The following is a 14,854-nucleotide window of genomic DNA, read 5'->3' as shown; positions in this document are numbered from 1 at the left end:
CTCATGTAGCAAATGGCTTTCCTTAAAGTCAATCTGCCCAAGTAAGGTTACCCCACTCTTAGCTTTGACACAGATAGAACTACTTCGTCCATACCCTCCTCTGTCTACGATAGAAATATCAAAACTGCTCAAGGGTGTTATAGCTGGTGGTATGTTAGGATGAATTACGACTGTATATAATTAATTTGTTAGGTGTTATAAGTTAGAAATTATTCACAGGTTCTGAAAGGCATCACCCATTGTATGGGTCCACTCATGTGGACATATGTGGCATAGTGGTGCCCTCCTCTCAGGCTGGCATAAATTAGCCCGAAAATTGATTAAGTATTTTATTTATAATGTTCCTCCTGCCCTCTATGCTTGTGAGGTAGCTACTCAATGTGGTCTCTAAAAAAAAAAGCTTTGCTGGACATTGTGACAGAGCGCAGGGCATTGTAATTTGTGTTAGTAATTGTATGTATATATTCCCCCAAAGGTATTGCAGTGCTGTATATATTATAGAATAGCCCCAGGGAGGATGTCTGTCTGTCTTAAATCAGGCAACACAGTGTAAATGTGTAATATAATATGGGTCCCTGGGGTGGAGCATTTGGTACTAACTAGTTTCACATTTAAAAACACATTGTCATTGAAATTGATAATGGTTGAACACTTTTAAATGATTTAAAGACCCGTAGTATACTATAAAATGTGTGTAATACTAATAATGCATATGTATTCAATTTCTGCAAAACCAAACAAAAATGAGGTGTATTATGCAGTTATAAATAATAAGAATGTCCATTTCAAGTGATATACTGTAATGTTGATAGCAAGATGTATGAATGTTAGATTTAAACCTCAAGGCAAGGACACTGTAGCCTAAATCATGTTTACAATATAAAGTGCCACAGATTATGTTGGCGCTTAAATATATTACAAATACATCTGCAAGCAGCAAAATAAAGGTGGCCAAACACCTATATAGATATTAGATTTATAAACTTAACCTAATTTTCAAAATTGTCTGATGTAATTCAATAAGGCCAACAAACCTCATGACACATGGTGCCAGGATAAATGCCAAGCATGTTTGATTGTGTGGTTAGTAGCAGGGATCGACCGATATTGATTTTTTAGAGCAGATACCGATAACCTGTGAACTTTCAAGCCGATAGCCGATAACCTGTACATTTACCATTTTGAAAAAGTTAACTATTTCTAAAGGTAAATGCACAAAATATACATGCCACATGTAATGGATGCAGTATGTTTAGACAGGGGAGCTGTGTGTGTGTGTGCATATAATGAATGCAGAGTATGTTTGTGTAGTGTGTATAGTGAATGCAGTGAGCGTGTATATATAATAAATGCAGAGTGTGTGTTTGTGTGGTGTGCGTAAAGTGAATGGAGTGTGAGTGTAGTGTGTATAGTAAATGCAATGTGTTTGTGTAGGGTGTATATAATGAATGAAGTATGTGTTTGCATTCATTATATATATATATATACACACACACTCTGCATTCATTATATATATATATATATATATATATATATATATATATATATATATATATATATATATATATATATATATATATATATATATATATATATATATATATATATACACACACACACACACACACTACAGCGTGGTGAAAATTTGGAAAATGGTGGGGGGGGGCATCTTTTATTTTAATTGTATTTTTAATATTTATATGTTTTATATTTTTTTGTCCCCCTTCCCTGATTGTTATCTGGCCATGGAGGGGGATATGGCTTTGGTGGTCCAGTGGCATGTACTGTGAAGTGGGGGCCCGCAGCAAGCGTTTACTTACCTTTCCAGCAGCTCCCTTGTCTAAATTTTGCGCCCTGCGTGCCGCGCGGAGTGTTGCCACGGTAACCCGTGGCAACACACTGATGGCTGCGGGACTTGCGAGATTTACACAGGGAGCTGCAGGTAAGGTAAGTAAGCGCTTGCTGCGGGTTTTTACAAATGCACTGTGATATTGGTTAAGATTTTAATATGGCTGCCAGCCAAACCACATAACTAAATGACCAATACAGGTGAAAATAGCATAAGAGCATGCACATATCTATATGCTAGCTTTATGCACTTGCCAAGTTATTTACAGGGATTTGTATTCACAGTAAAAATCTAAAAATTATACAAATTATACATTTTACATGATTGTCAAATTCAAAATGAACACTGACCTTGTACCCCTATGTGACCAATGGCATGGTTATTGCGTAAAAATTTTTTTTTTACAATACGTGTTATAGTTCAGTAGTAAAATATATGCACCTTCATGCAATTGGCGTGAATATGTGTGCCAAATTTCACATTGTCCTAACATGACCGTGCACAGCAATATGCAAATCTGTAGCACAAATGGTTCTGGAAAAGCAGACGTTTTATGGGACCTATGACTGTTTGGTTGCAAAGTATATAGAGCACTGTAAGTCGCTAAAATAAAAGAAAAAAAAGAAAAAAGGGGAATGCAGGGGCATTTTTTATTTCAATTTACCGGGACCTCCGGTCACGAGGTCCTCGTCTCCGCCGGTGGCGGCCTTCTTGGGTCCCTGGACTAATCATCTGGGATGGTCCTAGCGGGGCAGAGGATACTGGTTCGGACTCCGAGCGCAGTGACAATAATCCAGACGATGGACCATTGCGACGCACTGTTTCTTCAATAAATGAAAGTCTCATGTGCTCCATCGCCTGGCGGTGCTCCATGTTGACCCGAGACACCACACGGTCCATTTGTGTTGACAAGTTTCGACTCATGCGGTTGATGGCTCGGGTCTGCTTCCTTATAGCCCGAACCATATCCTCCAGCAGCTCCTCAATCCGTCGCAGGGATCCTTCTGGGCCAGGTGATGGCTCTGTCTGGAGAGGCGGCAGTGGCTGGACAGGCGGCGGTGAGATGGGTGGCACTTGTGCAGCCACACAATGAGCAGTCTCTAAGACGGACCCTGGGACCATGTCCTCCTCCAGGGAGAAGGCAATAGATTCTCCAGAGGACAGCGCTGCCTCAATCATACTGTTCTCATGTGACGGGAGGACAGATAAATCAAGCGAGGTGTCCTGTTCGCTTCTCCCAACAGACTGCCTTTGACCTGAAATAAATGAGACAGGCAATGTTAGTAACATGCAAACAAATGGATTTGTGGACATGTTGTAGACATTACATGTATCAATTACATTACAAATCAGATTTATCAGGAGAGAGAGAGAGTTTGGAGAACATTTATGTCAACCTGGACAGGATGTGAAGCTCTTGGTACTGATGGGATCGTTCCACACCCAGAGGGAGAGAAAAATATGGGAGGTTAAGCCAATATGCCAGTTTAAGGCCTTAATCATCACAGGCCTTAAAGGATCACTTTAGTGTCAGGAAAACACTCTTTTTCCTGACACTATGGCATCCTTAGGACGCCCCCACCCTCAGGGCAACTTACCTTAATACAGTGCCAAACTCCCATTGTGTTGGTAACCTCTCCTCCCCGCCGACGTCAGATCCCGAGTAGAGTGGAATGCGCAGCAAAAGCCACGCTCACATTCAAACAGTCCACAGGAAAGCATTTCTCAATGCTTTCCTATGGAAGTTCTGCACGCTGGAGGTGAATTTCGCATCCAGCGTTGCAGAAGCGCCTCTAGCGGCTGTCAGGAAGACAGCCACTAGAGCCCATCTTAACCCTGCAATGTAAACATGAAGTGGTCTGGGTGACTATAGTGTCCCTTTAAGAGAGACAGTGAATTTATTTCACAATATAACTTTACTAATTAATAATCTTTCTATAAGCCCTGGATTACTGCAGTGAACTTCTTTCAAATGGCAAATATTTTGCACCTTCATGTATCTGGCATGTGTGTTTTGTTGCCCCCCTAACCAGGGAGTGGAGTGATTAGGGATGCTCTGACCAAACTCATTTTATTTGTTGTATCTCTGTAGAACTGGCTAATTTAAAGCAGAGAACATTTTTTAATAACCAGTGTCTTTTTTTTTTTTTTCCTGTCTCAAAGCTGTTAACTCTGATTTGTTATTAGGAATTGTGTTTTAGCCTCATTAATGTCAGAGGAAGCAATAGTTAGCCAATAAATGGTATAATTGTAACTATACTTGTTTCCTTTTTTTCCATGGCTAACACGGTACTACTCTTAACTATTTTACTCACCAGCTCGCTGCTGCACAGTTGGCTCTTCCGTATCCGCACCAAATCCGGGGACAGCCACCCGAAGGAGCCCGTCTTTGAGCTGAGTCTGCCACTCATTGAATCCCACATTGGACTGTGAGGACATTTTCTTTCTCACCGCCGCCTTGCAATCATAGTACCTGTAAAAAACAGCATTAGTTATTAAGTTCATAACAAATTGACAAAATGTTAACAATAATGTCTTATTAAAAATATGATGGCTTGCTTCCACTATCAGGTTAGCCTCAACACAGACTGGGGAGTATAACATTTTAAATACCACGTGTAAAATGTTATTTGCTTTTTAGATTGTAATTGCCAGCTACATGTTATGAAGTTATTTTTTAATGTCATATGACTATTAAACTACTATTTAACCAATACGTATACTAATATACAAATAAATTACATATTACAATATTTGCATTTATTATTGTCTGCGGGTAATGTGATAAGTTAATAAATATTTTTTGGAATAAGTAAGAAATTGCGTGCTTATATGTTTTTTACATTTAGGAGAGTCTAATGACTAAAAAGGAAATAAAGATGAATTTGCAAGAACATTTCTATTCAGCTCTTCATCCCGAAAAGCTACTTTGGACGAGGTTTTATAATTCCCTTGCAAATTCAACTAAATTTTTACAAGTGACTATATAAAGAATAATTTTGTGATATATTATTTACCTGTGCTTCACACAGCTGATAGACCTGCACACCTCTCCAACAGCATTCACTACGTCCCTTATCCTGGCCCAAGCAGCCTTCTTCCCCGATGATCCGGTCCGAGAAAAAAGGATTTCTTTTTCATGGATGACGGCAGCCACCAGCGCACAGTTTTCGGCGTTGCTGAAAGGGGGGCCCCGTGATCTTTCAGCAAGGGGGGCCTCCTCAGATGAAAAGTCTGTAGAACTACTAGAAGTAGTAAATATTATGGGACATTGCTACTTACATTTTCTCCCGGCCAGGCTCTAGGGGGAGGAAGGGGTTAATCACTTATCTTTCTCCAGCGCTGGGGAACTCTCCTCCCTCTTTTGAAGTCAGCGCTGAATGCGCATGCACGGCAAGAGACGCGCGCGCATTCAATCAGTCCATAGGAAAGCATTTCTCAATGCTTTCCTATGGACGTTAGCGTCTTCTTACTGTGATTTTTCGCAATGAGAAGTGCGGAAGCGGCTCTAGCGGCTGTCAATGAGACAGCTACTAGAGGCTGGATTAACCCTATTGTAAACATAGCAGATTCTCTGAAACTGCTATGTTTACAGCTGCAGGGTTAACCCTAGAGGGACCTGGTACCCAGACCACTTCAATGAGCTGAAGTGGTCTGGGTGCCTATAGTGGTCCTTTAACCCCCTTAAGGACACATGACATGTGTGAGATGTCATGATTCCCTTTTATTCCAGAAGTTTGGTCCTTAAGGGGTTAATCTACTTACAAGAAGGGAGCTACTGACTACCTCCTTGTAATTAGATTTTTAGAACTTGAATGCAGTCTGCTGTTCATTAGACTGCATTCAATTAGCAAAACTATTCTACGAGTAAAGACATTTGGGTCTGATACGCATTGCGCCTCCTTGTGGTACAGTTACTCATGCTGAGGTTGTTCACCCTAATAAAGCTGTAAAGATATGTGTACTCTGCAGGAGCATGGTGTTTTCAGTAAACAGTGGTTTCTAATGTTAAACCTGTGCATATCTTTGCACAGAGAATAAATGTATTGACTCAGCACACAGCCAATGAATCAGCAGGGAGAAACCAGATACACATCACCAAGCATCAGAGAAGGCTTGGAACCCGATGGGGATCCAGGTAAGAGGGTAAACCATTGTAGTTTAGGTTCTTTTTTTTTTTTTTTTTAAAGATATTTTGTTAAACCACTACGGTTAACAAACATTGACATTTAAGCGAATACAAGAGTAAGTATGCTATATAACATTATTAGCTAAATAAAACAATGTATTTGTTCTCTGCATACATATATGCTTTATGGAGAGATTCCCAATAATACAGTTCACCTGCTGAGGTGAAGAAGTTGGAGAAGCCTGGAAAAAAAGAAGTCACAAGATCCCTGACATAAAATAGAACACAACACCACCTACATATTTATTACTTACCTGGGCCAGTATTCAAAAGACTATCCTGCAGAGGATTCCTCACATACGGCTCTTCCCCTCGCTCAATCGCTGATATAATCATAGGCGTTTTATGAATCCTTCCTGTATTTGTTAAATGCGAGAGATTGTTACCAATAATAAGCTCTGAAGATGTTTCAAACTTTACACATTTAATATTATGATTGATAGGAGTTTAGGAACATATGTGAAGAAATAGCACTTTTGTATCAGATATGAATGTGTTCTTATGAGAAAGATTTCCTCTAAATAGAGTGAAATGCTCTTACCCAGAGACCTGATGGTCTGATAATTCTCCATCATCACATCTCTGTAAAGCTCCTTGTCTTCTTTATTTAAACAGTCCCACTCCTCCTCGGAGAAGTAAACGGCCACTTTCTCAAACTCACATTGTTGCTTAATAAAAAAAATAAAAAAATATTTTTGTTACAAATCAACAAACTACAACAGGATTAATTGTCCAGACAAACTATACAGATTATGGTTTCAATTTAATTCCTTCGTATCAGCTTTTTAAATTATCACAATATATGTTAGAAAAACTTCTCAAATGGTTTATCTGTAAAAAGTCCTATTGACTTTAAATTGTGAATTCTGTAGATAAATCATTTGAAAAGGTTTTCGGTCACAGTGTGATCATTTGGAAAGCTTATACAAATGACAAACATAGAAACATAGAATGTGACGGCAGATACGAACGAACCATTCTGCCCAAGTAGTCTGCACCGTTTTTAAATACTTGCATTAGTCCCTGGCCTTATCTTATAGCTAGGATAGCCTTATGCAGTGGCATAGCTAGAGCTTTTGCCGCCCGGGGCTGCCCCTATCTCGACCCATGTCATGTCCGATGCAGTCGCAGCCTTCTGTGGATGCACCAGACATACCTCTTAACTACTCAACGCCTCTAGACCAACATAGTTTACAACCCTTTCAAGCTTTTTTTTATGATATACACCCAATGAATACATGCATGAAAAAATAATTATTGTTACTGAAGCGCTTCAGTATAACTTTTTATTGGTTTGAAAAAAACACACAAAAAAACAGGAGTGAAATGCAGCTTATTGAATTTAATGTGTTTTTTTTTTTGTCGTTTTTTTTTTTATTTTTTTTAACATTTAAAAAAAAAAACAACTTATTTTTTGGAGGGTGTGTGTGTGTGGAGGGTGCAGGGACAGAGTGGGATCAGGAGGGAGGAAGACGGACTGTCAGAGTACAGAGAGTGGTGGCTGTGCAGGGAGAGAAGGGATCTATGCAGGGGAGCGAGGGGGAGAGGGATCTGTACAGGGGAGTGAGGGGGACTGTCAGGGTACAGGGGAGGCAGGGAGAGAGGAGATCTGTGTAGGGCATGGGTCATCAACCTGGTCCCTACCGCCCACTAGTGGGCGTTTCAGGATTCCAGGTGGGCGGTAGGGATTTTCAATTTTTTTTTTTATAAATTGGGCAGGCGGGCGGGCGCGAGGCGGCGGTACCGCTGTGACTGGGTACCGCCATCACCACTTGCGGCCCCGACGGCAAACCGCCGGGGCCGCATATGGAGGGGTCCATCGGGTGGCCCATGCTGTCAGGGCCACCCGATGGATGTGGATTGTGAGGGGGCCCGGTCAGCGCTGGGCGCTTTAACAGCGCGACCGGGCCCCCTGTGATGACATCAAATCTGCTGGGAGGAAGTGATTCCCCGGTCACTCCTCCCAGCATACAGAGAGCCGCGCGGGAGGAAGGAGGAGGAGGGAGTCAGAGTGGGAACTCTGACTCCCATGCACCTGAGCCACCACTGGACCCCAGGGAAAGTCACCCTCCTGCACCTTAAAGGTAGGAAACAGGAGGGTGACTTAAATATAATGTGTGTTTGTTTGTGTATGTGTCTTTGTATGTATGTCTTGTGTGTGTCTGTATGTATGTCTTGTGTGTGTCTTATGTAAGTGTCTTGTGTGTGTATGTCTGTATACATGTGTCTTGTCTTTGTATGTATGTCTTGTGTGTGTGTGTATGTCTGTATATATGTGTGTCTTGTCTTTGTATGTATGTCTTGTGTGTGTCTTATGTATGTGTCTTGTGTGTATGTCTGTATACATGTGTCTTGTGTTTGTATGTATGTCTTGTGTGTATGTCTGTATACATGTGTCTTGTGTTTGTATGTATGTCTTGTGTGTGTGTCTGTATGTGTGTCTTATGTATGTGTCTTGTGTGTGTGTGTATGTCTGTATATATGTGTGTCTTGTCTTTGTATGTATGTCCTGTGTGTGTCTTATGTATGTGTCTTGTGTGTGTGTATGTCTGTATACATGTGTCTTGTCTTTGTATGTATGTCTTGTTTGTGTCTGTGTGTATGTCTGTATATATGTGTGTCTTGTCTTTGCATGTATGTTGTGTGTGTGTCTTTGTATGCATGTCTTGTGTGTGTGTTTGTATGTATGTTTTGTGTGTGTGTGTGTGTGTTTGTATGTATGTTTTGTGTGTGTGTGTGTGTGTGTTTGTATGTATGTTTTGTGTGTGTGTGTGTGTGTCTTTGTATGTATGTTTTGTGTGTGTGTGTGTCTTTGTATGTATGTCTTGTGTGTGTCTTTGTATGTATGTCTTGTGTGTGTGTGTCTTTGTATGTATGTCTTGTGTGTGTGTGTCTTTGTATGTATGTCTTGTGTGTGTGTGTCTTTGTATGTATGTCTTGTGTGTGTGTGTCTTTGTATGTATGTCTTGTGTGTGTGTGTCTTTGTATGTATGTCTTGTGTGTGTGTGTCTTTGTATGTATGTCTTGTGTGTGTGTGTCTTTGTATGTATGTCTTGTGTGTGTGTGTCTTTGTATGTATGTCTTGTGTGTGTGTGTCTTTGTATGTATGTATTATGTGTGTGTGTCTTTGTATGTATGTCTTTGTGTGTGTGTGTCTTTGTATGTATGTCTTTGTATGTGTCGTGTGTGTGTGTGTCTGTCTGTATATATGTGTGTATGTATGTGTCGTGTGTGTGTCTGTCTGTATATATGTGTGTATGTATGTGTGTCTGTTTCTTGTGTCTGTCTGTATGTGTATGTGTCTTTGTATGTATGTCTTTGTGTGTGTGTGTGTGTGTGCCTGTATGTCTGTATGTGTGTCTGTATGTCTGTATGTATGTGTGCCAGTCTGTTATAGTGGGATACCTAGCTCAGCCTTCCTACTGGGCATTGCTATAAGGAAGGTTAAAAAAAAGGGGGAAAAAAGGTGGGGAGGGGAATTGAGGAGGGAGAAGAGGGGAGCTGACGCACAGATGAGAAATCATATTATGCGCAAACAGAGAAGTCGTCTGAATATCACCGAAAGAGGAGACCTTCGTTTGTTCCTTACAACCTCAAGGATCTCATTAATCACTAGTAAAGGTAATTTCAATTTACTTTATTGTTTTCTCATTAAACTTTTTATAAAGTTAAAAACATTATAAACATGCATTAATTGCAAATAAAAAGATAAATGTACGTACATTTATTTTTTTAAAAACACCCTCCTTTCGAAAAAAATATTCCGCACTTGCGCGAAAACTGGTGGGCGGTAAGGACATTTTTTCAACCAAAAAGATGCATTAGTGGGCGGTAGTTAGAAAAAGGTTGACTACCACTGGTGTAGGGGAAGGAGTCGGAGAGGGGAGCTGTGCAGGGGAGGTAGGGGTTCTGTGCAGGGAAGGGGGAAGAGGAGATATGTGCAGGGGAGTGAGAGAAACTGTCAGGGACAGCGAAGGAAGGAGGAGAGGGGATCTGTGCAGAGGAGGGAGGGGAGGTGTGCAGGGGAAGGAGGGGAGGGGAGAAGGGATTAATGCAGGGAGGGGGGCAGAGGGGATCTGTGCAGGGGAGTGAGAGAAACTGTCGGGGACAGCGAAGGAAGGAGGAGAGGGGATCTGTGCAGAGGAGGGAGGGGAGGTGTGCAAGGGAGGGAGGGGAGATGTGCAAGGGAGGGAGGGGTGGTGTGCAGGGGAGGGAGGGGAGAAGGGATTAATGCAGGGAGGGGGGCAGTCAGGGGGAGAGGGGATCTGTGCAGGGAAGGTGGCTGTCTGGGAGGCAGGGGAATAAGGGGGTAGAGTGGATGTGTGCAAGGGAGGCAGGGGGAGAGGTGATCTGTGCAGGGAGGGGGCTGTCAGGGAGGCAGGAGGATCTGTGCAGGGGAGGGAGGGGGATTGTGTGCAGGAGGATCTGTGCAGGGGAGGGAGGGGGATTGTGTGCAGGGGGATAGGGTCTGCAGGGGGATTTGTGAAAGTGCAGGTGTGAGAGGGGGGAGAGGGGATGAGTGCAGGTAGGGGGTTGACAGGGGATCTGTGCAGGTGAGGGAAGCGAGAAGGGTTGTGTGCAGGGCAGGGGATCTGTGAAGGTGCAGGGGAGGGAGAGGATGTGTGTGCAGGGAAAGGGGGCTGTCAGGGAGGCAGGGGGATGTGTGCAGCGGAGGGGGCTGGGAAGAGCTTACCTGGTGTTCCTGCCAGGCTGCTCTTCCGCTTTACTCCGCAGGACGTGACCTCACTTCCCATCATCCTGCCCCGCCTCTTCCCCTCTCTCTGCACCACAGAGCCGCTGCCAGGTCTCCCTCAAAAGATGGGAGCAGGAACCTTGCTGCCCCCAAAAAAGTGCCCCGTCTCCTTCCCACCCCACATACCAAGTTGCTGAAGGGGTAAAAACTCCTTCAGTGACTTACTGGAGTCCAGCCGAAGACATCGGTGCTGGCCAGCCTTCGCCTACTCTCCTACTAAGCCGACGTCAGCCGGCAGGGGAGACCTAATGCTTTCCTATAAAGCTTTCAGCGATACTGGAGGTCCTCACATAGCGTGAGGACGTCCAGCATTGCTGAAAACACTTTTCGTGTTATAAGAACACGGAAGTCCCTCTAGTGGCTGTCTGATAGACAGCCACTGAAGGAGGACTTAACCCTGCAAGGTAAATATTGCAGTTTATGAAAAATGCAATAATTACACTTGCAGGGTTAAGGGTAGTGGGAGTTGGCACCCAGACCACTCCAATGGGCAGAAGTGGTCTGGGTGCCTGGAGTATCCCTTTAAGTCATCTGAAATAATTACTCCTAAATCCCTTTCATCAGATGTTGAGGTTAGGACTATCAAATATTCTGTACTCTGCCCTTGGGTTTTTACATCCAAGATGCATTATCTTGCACTTATCCACATTAAATGTCAGTTGCCACAACTCTGACCATTTTTCTAGTTTATCTAAATCATTTGCCATTTGGCTTATCCCTCCTGGAACATCAACCCTGTTACAAATCCTGGTATCATCAGCAAAAAGACATACCCTACCATCAAGACCTTCTGCAATATCACTAATAAAAATATTAAAGAGAATGGGTCCAAGTACAGATCCCTGAGGTACCCCACTGGTGACAAGCCCAAGCTTCGAATATACTCCATTGACCACAATCCTCTGTTGCCTGTCACTCAGCCACTGCCTTACCCATTCAACAATATTGGAATCCAAACTTAAAGATTGCAGTTTATTAACAATACTGGAATCCAAACACTTAAAGGTTGCAGTTTATGTGTGACAGTGTCAAAAGCCTTACTGAAATCTAGGTAAGCAATGTCTACTGCACCACCCTGATCTACCATTTTAGTTCCCCAATCAAAAAAAATCAATAAGATTAGTTTGGCATGACCTCCCTGAAGTAAACCCATGTTGTCTCTGATCTTAAAATCCATGTGATTTTTGATGTTCAACAATCCTATCCTTTAACAAACGAGGCCTATATTCTCACTGTACTTTACCACATCATATAGAATATTTTCTCTTTCTCTCCCTCTACCATGTCATTATGCTTCCGTACCAGAGTATTCCAAGTTATGCTAACGTATGAAAAAGGCAAAAAGATAAGTGTGTTTTTAAGGGGTTTATTTAATCCTTACCTGTCCATTCAACTGGTAGTCCATCTCTCAGATTTGTTCCAAGAAGCTCTCAATCACCTCCACATTCTTCTAGTTTATTGCCCAGGAGTCATTTAATGACTTGCTTTCTCCAAAACACTAGACTCTGGTGTTAGTAGAGATTGGCTACCTTGTTGTATTCCGGCTTAAACCAATGTTAATATACTGGAAAAATTGGTTTAAAAAAAAAAAATGGTTAGGCATATTATTTATGAAGTAGATATTAAGTTTTTTATCAAATTTTAAGCGTTTGTTTTGGCTGTCTTAATGATTGTGTTGTGACATAAATCTGATAAATAGAGTCTACTTTACACAACACAGTATAAGTGTCATTCATTATTTATCTAGTTAACTGCAATCAGTGTAGGTTTTGAGAATGTAGGGTTAATTACATGAGCCATGGGGAAATATGGCTTTCAATCCAACAGCCTGGAACTTTGCAAAGGATCTAAGAATAGTCACGACCCGGCCAAACTTCTCCTAATGATTGTTCGTTCTAGACATCTTCGATCCAGGCGTTTTTTCACAGTTTACATCTCATTAAGAGATTTCTGGGGACATAAATTGTTTGGGGATAACCTGGGGGAAAGTGTATTATTTTGTGGATACTGTTGTGAGGCGCCCTGGTGTCTGGTAGTTATTTTAATTATCTGGTTGTGATTCAGTTATGCCCCAGACCAAAAGACACTGTATTGTGTGCCATGATGACCCCCTGTTGGGGACTGGTGTATATAAACTGAACTGTTGCATGTACAATAAGATTGTCCCTCACACACTATTCTGATATATACAGGGAGTATATATACACAATAAGAGGGTCCTATACACATTATCCTGATATACACTGATCAGCTCCTCTCTCTCTCTCTCTCTCTCTCTCCATGTTACCCCCTCTCTCTCTCTCTCTCTCTCTCTCTCTCCATGTTACCCCCTCTCCTTCTCTCTCTCTCCCTCCCTCCCTCCATGTTACCCCCTCTCCTTCTCTCTCTCCCTCCATGTTACCCCCTCTCCTTCTCTCTCTCCCTCCATGTTACCCCCTCTCCTTCTCTCTCTCCCTCTCCTTGTTACCCCCTCTCCTTCTCTCTCTCCCTCTCCTTGTTACCCCCTCTCCTTCTCTCTCTCCCTCCATGTTACCCCCTCTCCTTCTCTCTCTCCCTCCATGTTACCCCCTCTCCTTCTCTCTCTCCCTCCATGTTACCCCCTCTCCTTCTCTCTCTCCCTCCATGTTACCCCCTCTCCTTCTCTCTCTCCCTCCATGTTACCCCCTCTCCTTCTCTCTCTCCCTCCATGTTACCCCCTCTCCTTCTCTCTCTCCCTCCATGTTACCCCCTCTCCTTCTCTCTCTCCCTCCATGTTACCCCCTCTCCTTCTCTCTCTCCCTCCATGTTACCCCCTCTCCTTCTCTCTCTCCCTCCATGTTACCCCCTCTCCTTCTCTCTCTCCCTCCATGTTACCCCCTCTCCTTCTCTCTACCTCCATGTTACCCCCTCTCCTTCTCTCTCTCTCTCTCCATGTTGCCCCCTCTCCTTCTCTCTCTCTCTCTCTCTCTCCATGTTGCCCCCTCTCCTTCCTTCTCTCTCCCTCCATGTTACCCCTCTCCTTCTCTCTCTCTCCATGTTCCCCCCTCTCCTTCTCTCTCCCTCCATGTTGCCCCTTCTCTCTCCATGTTAGTGTAATTGTCTGTAATTGTGACAGCATTGTATTAAAGATCCAGTATCCTCCCTGCTGCTCACTAAGTAATGAATGGCTGCATTAGCGGTCACTGAGGACAATAATAACCCCCTCTCCTTCTCTCTCCCTCCATGTTACCCGATCACTCTCCTTCTCTCTCTCCATGTTACCCCCTCTCTCCTTCTCTCTCTCTCCATGTTACCCCCTCTCCTTCTCTCTCTCTCCATGTTACCCCCTCTCCTTCTCTCTCCCTCCATGTTACCCCCTCTCCTTCTCTCTCCCTCCATGTTACCCCCTCTCCTTCTCTCTCCCTCCATGTTACCCCCTCTCCTTCTCTCTCCCTCCATGTTACCCCCTCTCCTTCTCTCTCTCCATGTTACCCCCCTCTCCTTCTCTCTCTCCATGTTACCCCCCTCTCCTTCTCTCTCTCCATGTTACCCCATCTCCTTCTCTCCCTCCATGTTACCCCCTCTCCTTCTCTCTCCCTCCATGTTACCCCCTCTCCTTCTCTCTCTCTCCATGTTACCCCCTCTCCTTCTCTCTCTCTCTCTCCATGTTACCCCCTCTCCTTCTCTCTCTCTCTCCATGTTACCCCCTCTCCTTCTCTCTCTCTCCATGTTACCCCCTCTCCTTCTCTCTCTCTCCATGTTACCCCCTCTCCTTCTCTCTCTCCATGTTACCCCCTCTCCTTCTCTCTCTCTCCATGTTACCCCCTCTCCTTCTCTCTCCCTCCATGTTACCCCCTCTCCTTCTCTCTCCCTCCATGTTACCCCCCTCTCCTTCTCTCTCCCTCCATGTTGCCCCCTCTCCTTCTCTCTCTCTCTCCATGTTACCCCCTCTCCTTCTCTCTCCCTCCATGTTACCCCCTCTCCTTCTCTCTCTCTCCATGTTACCCCCTCTCCTTCTCTCTCTCTCTCTCCATGTTACCCCCTCTCCTTCTCTCTCCCTCCATGTTGCCCCTTCTCTCTCCATGTTAGTGTAATTGTCTGTAAT

General features: G+C 43.5%; 2 protein-coding genes across 3 annotated transcripts in view; both read right to left on the bottom strand.

The window, feature by feature from the left end:
- LOC134573088 (gastrula zinc finger protein XlCGF17.1-like) overlaps nucleotides 1-6,349 on the bottom strand; it is a 267,814-nt gene extending 261,465 nt beyond the window's left edge. The window contains exon 1 of the mRNA XM_063432548.1: nucleotides 6,293-6,349. The gene's annotated coding sequence lies outside the window, so the exon portion shown is untranslated. The remainder of the gene's footprint in view (nucleotides 1-6,292) is intronic.
- LOC134573014 (gastrula zinc finger protein XlCGF26.1-like) overlaps nucleotides 1-14,854 on the bottom strand; it is a 430,963-nt gene that overhangs the window by 415,883 nt on the left and 226 nt on the right. The window contains exons 2-3 of one of the 2 annotated variants that reach the window (XM_063432392.1): nucleotides 12,173-12,355; nucleotides 6,580-6,706 (exon numbers count right to left, since the gene is read on the bottom strand). In XM_063432392.1, the coding sequence (XP_063288462.1) occupies nucleotides 6,580-6,706; nucleotides 12,173-12,196 (151 nt within the window). In that variant the 5' untranslated portion in view covers nucleotides 12,197-12,355. The remainder of the gene's footprint in view (nucleotides 1-6,579; nucleotides 6,707-12,172; nucleotides 12,356-14,854) is intronic. The other variant, XM_063432400.1, reaches the window with a different exon arrangement.

The sequence above is a fragment of the Pelobates fuscus genome, chromosome 1, assembly GCF_036172605.1.
Source record: "Pelobates fuscus isolate aPelFus1 chromosome 1, aPelFus1.pri, whole genome shotgun sequence".
NCBI classification, from domain to species: domain Eukaryota; kingdom Metazoa; phylum Chordata; class Amphibia; order Anura; family Pelobatidae; genus Pelobates; species Pelobates fuscus.
Note: the sequence above shows the minus strand (reverse complement) of the source record. Positions and strands in the feature narration are given on the sequence as shown.